The 495-nt window shown below is 62.8% G+C and overlaps 1 protein-coding gene across 1 annotated transcript in view; it reads left to right on the forward strand.

Moving 5' to 3' along the window:
* The window catches only part of USP43 (ubiquitin specific peptidase 43), a gene marked incomplete at both ends in the record, with an annotated part of 12,024 nt that overhangs the window by 10,437 nt on the left and 1,092 nt on the right, over positions 1-495 (forward strand). Inside the window, 2 exon segments of the mRNA XM_009078907.1 lie at positions 11-99; positions 276-489. Coding sequence (XP_009077155.1) covers positions 11-99; positions 276-489 — 303 coding nt within the window.

The raw sequence follows: 495 nt of genomic DNA on the forward strand, positions 1-495 counted from the left end.
CAGGATGCAGCAAGTGTGCAGCTGCAGCAGCAGGCACACCGGCAGCAGCACAGCTGCACGTTGGATGAGTGCTTCCAGCTCTACACCAAGGAGGAGCAGGTACGGGGCACCTTGCATGTGCATGGGTCTGCACTGTGCCCACACCTGGCACAACCACTACTAAGGCCAAGCCCTGCCCATGGCATGGCAGCTGTCAGTGTCTGTGGTGCTGGGGTGGCTTTGGGAGTGGCAGGGGGGTGTTGGGGAGGGAGGTGGTTCTGATGTGGTGTCCCCAGCTGGCCCCAGATGATGCCTGGCGCTGCCCACACTGCAAGGTGCCCCAGCAGGGCATGGTGAAGCTGAGCCTATGGACGCTGCCTGACATCCTCATCATCCACCTCAAGCGCTTTCGCCAGGTGGCTGAGCACCGGTACAAACTCACCACTCTGGTGAGGTTCCCCCTGCAGGGGCTTGACATGGCCCCACACGTGGCACAGCGGGGCCAGGCTGGCAAGC

The sequence above is a fragment of the Acanthisitta chloris genome, unplaced genomic scaffold (genome assembly GCF_000695815.1).
Source record: "Acanthisitta chloris isolate BGI_N310 unplaced genomic scaffold, ASM69581v1 scaffold18037, whole genome shotgun sequence".
Taxonomy (NCBI): Eukaryota; Metazoa; Chordata; class Aves; order Passeriformes; family Acanthisittidae; genus Acanthisitta; species Acanthisitta chloris.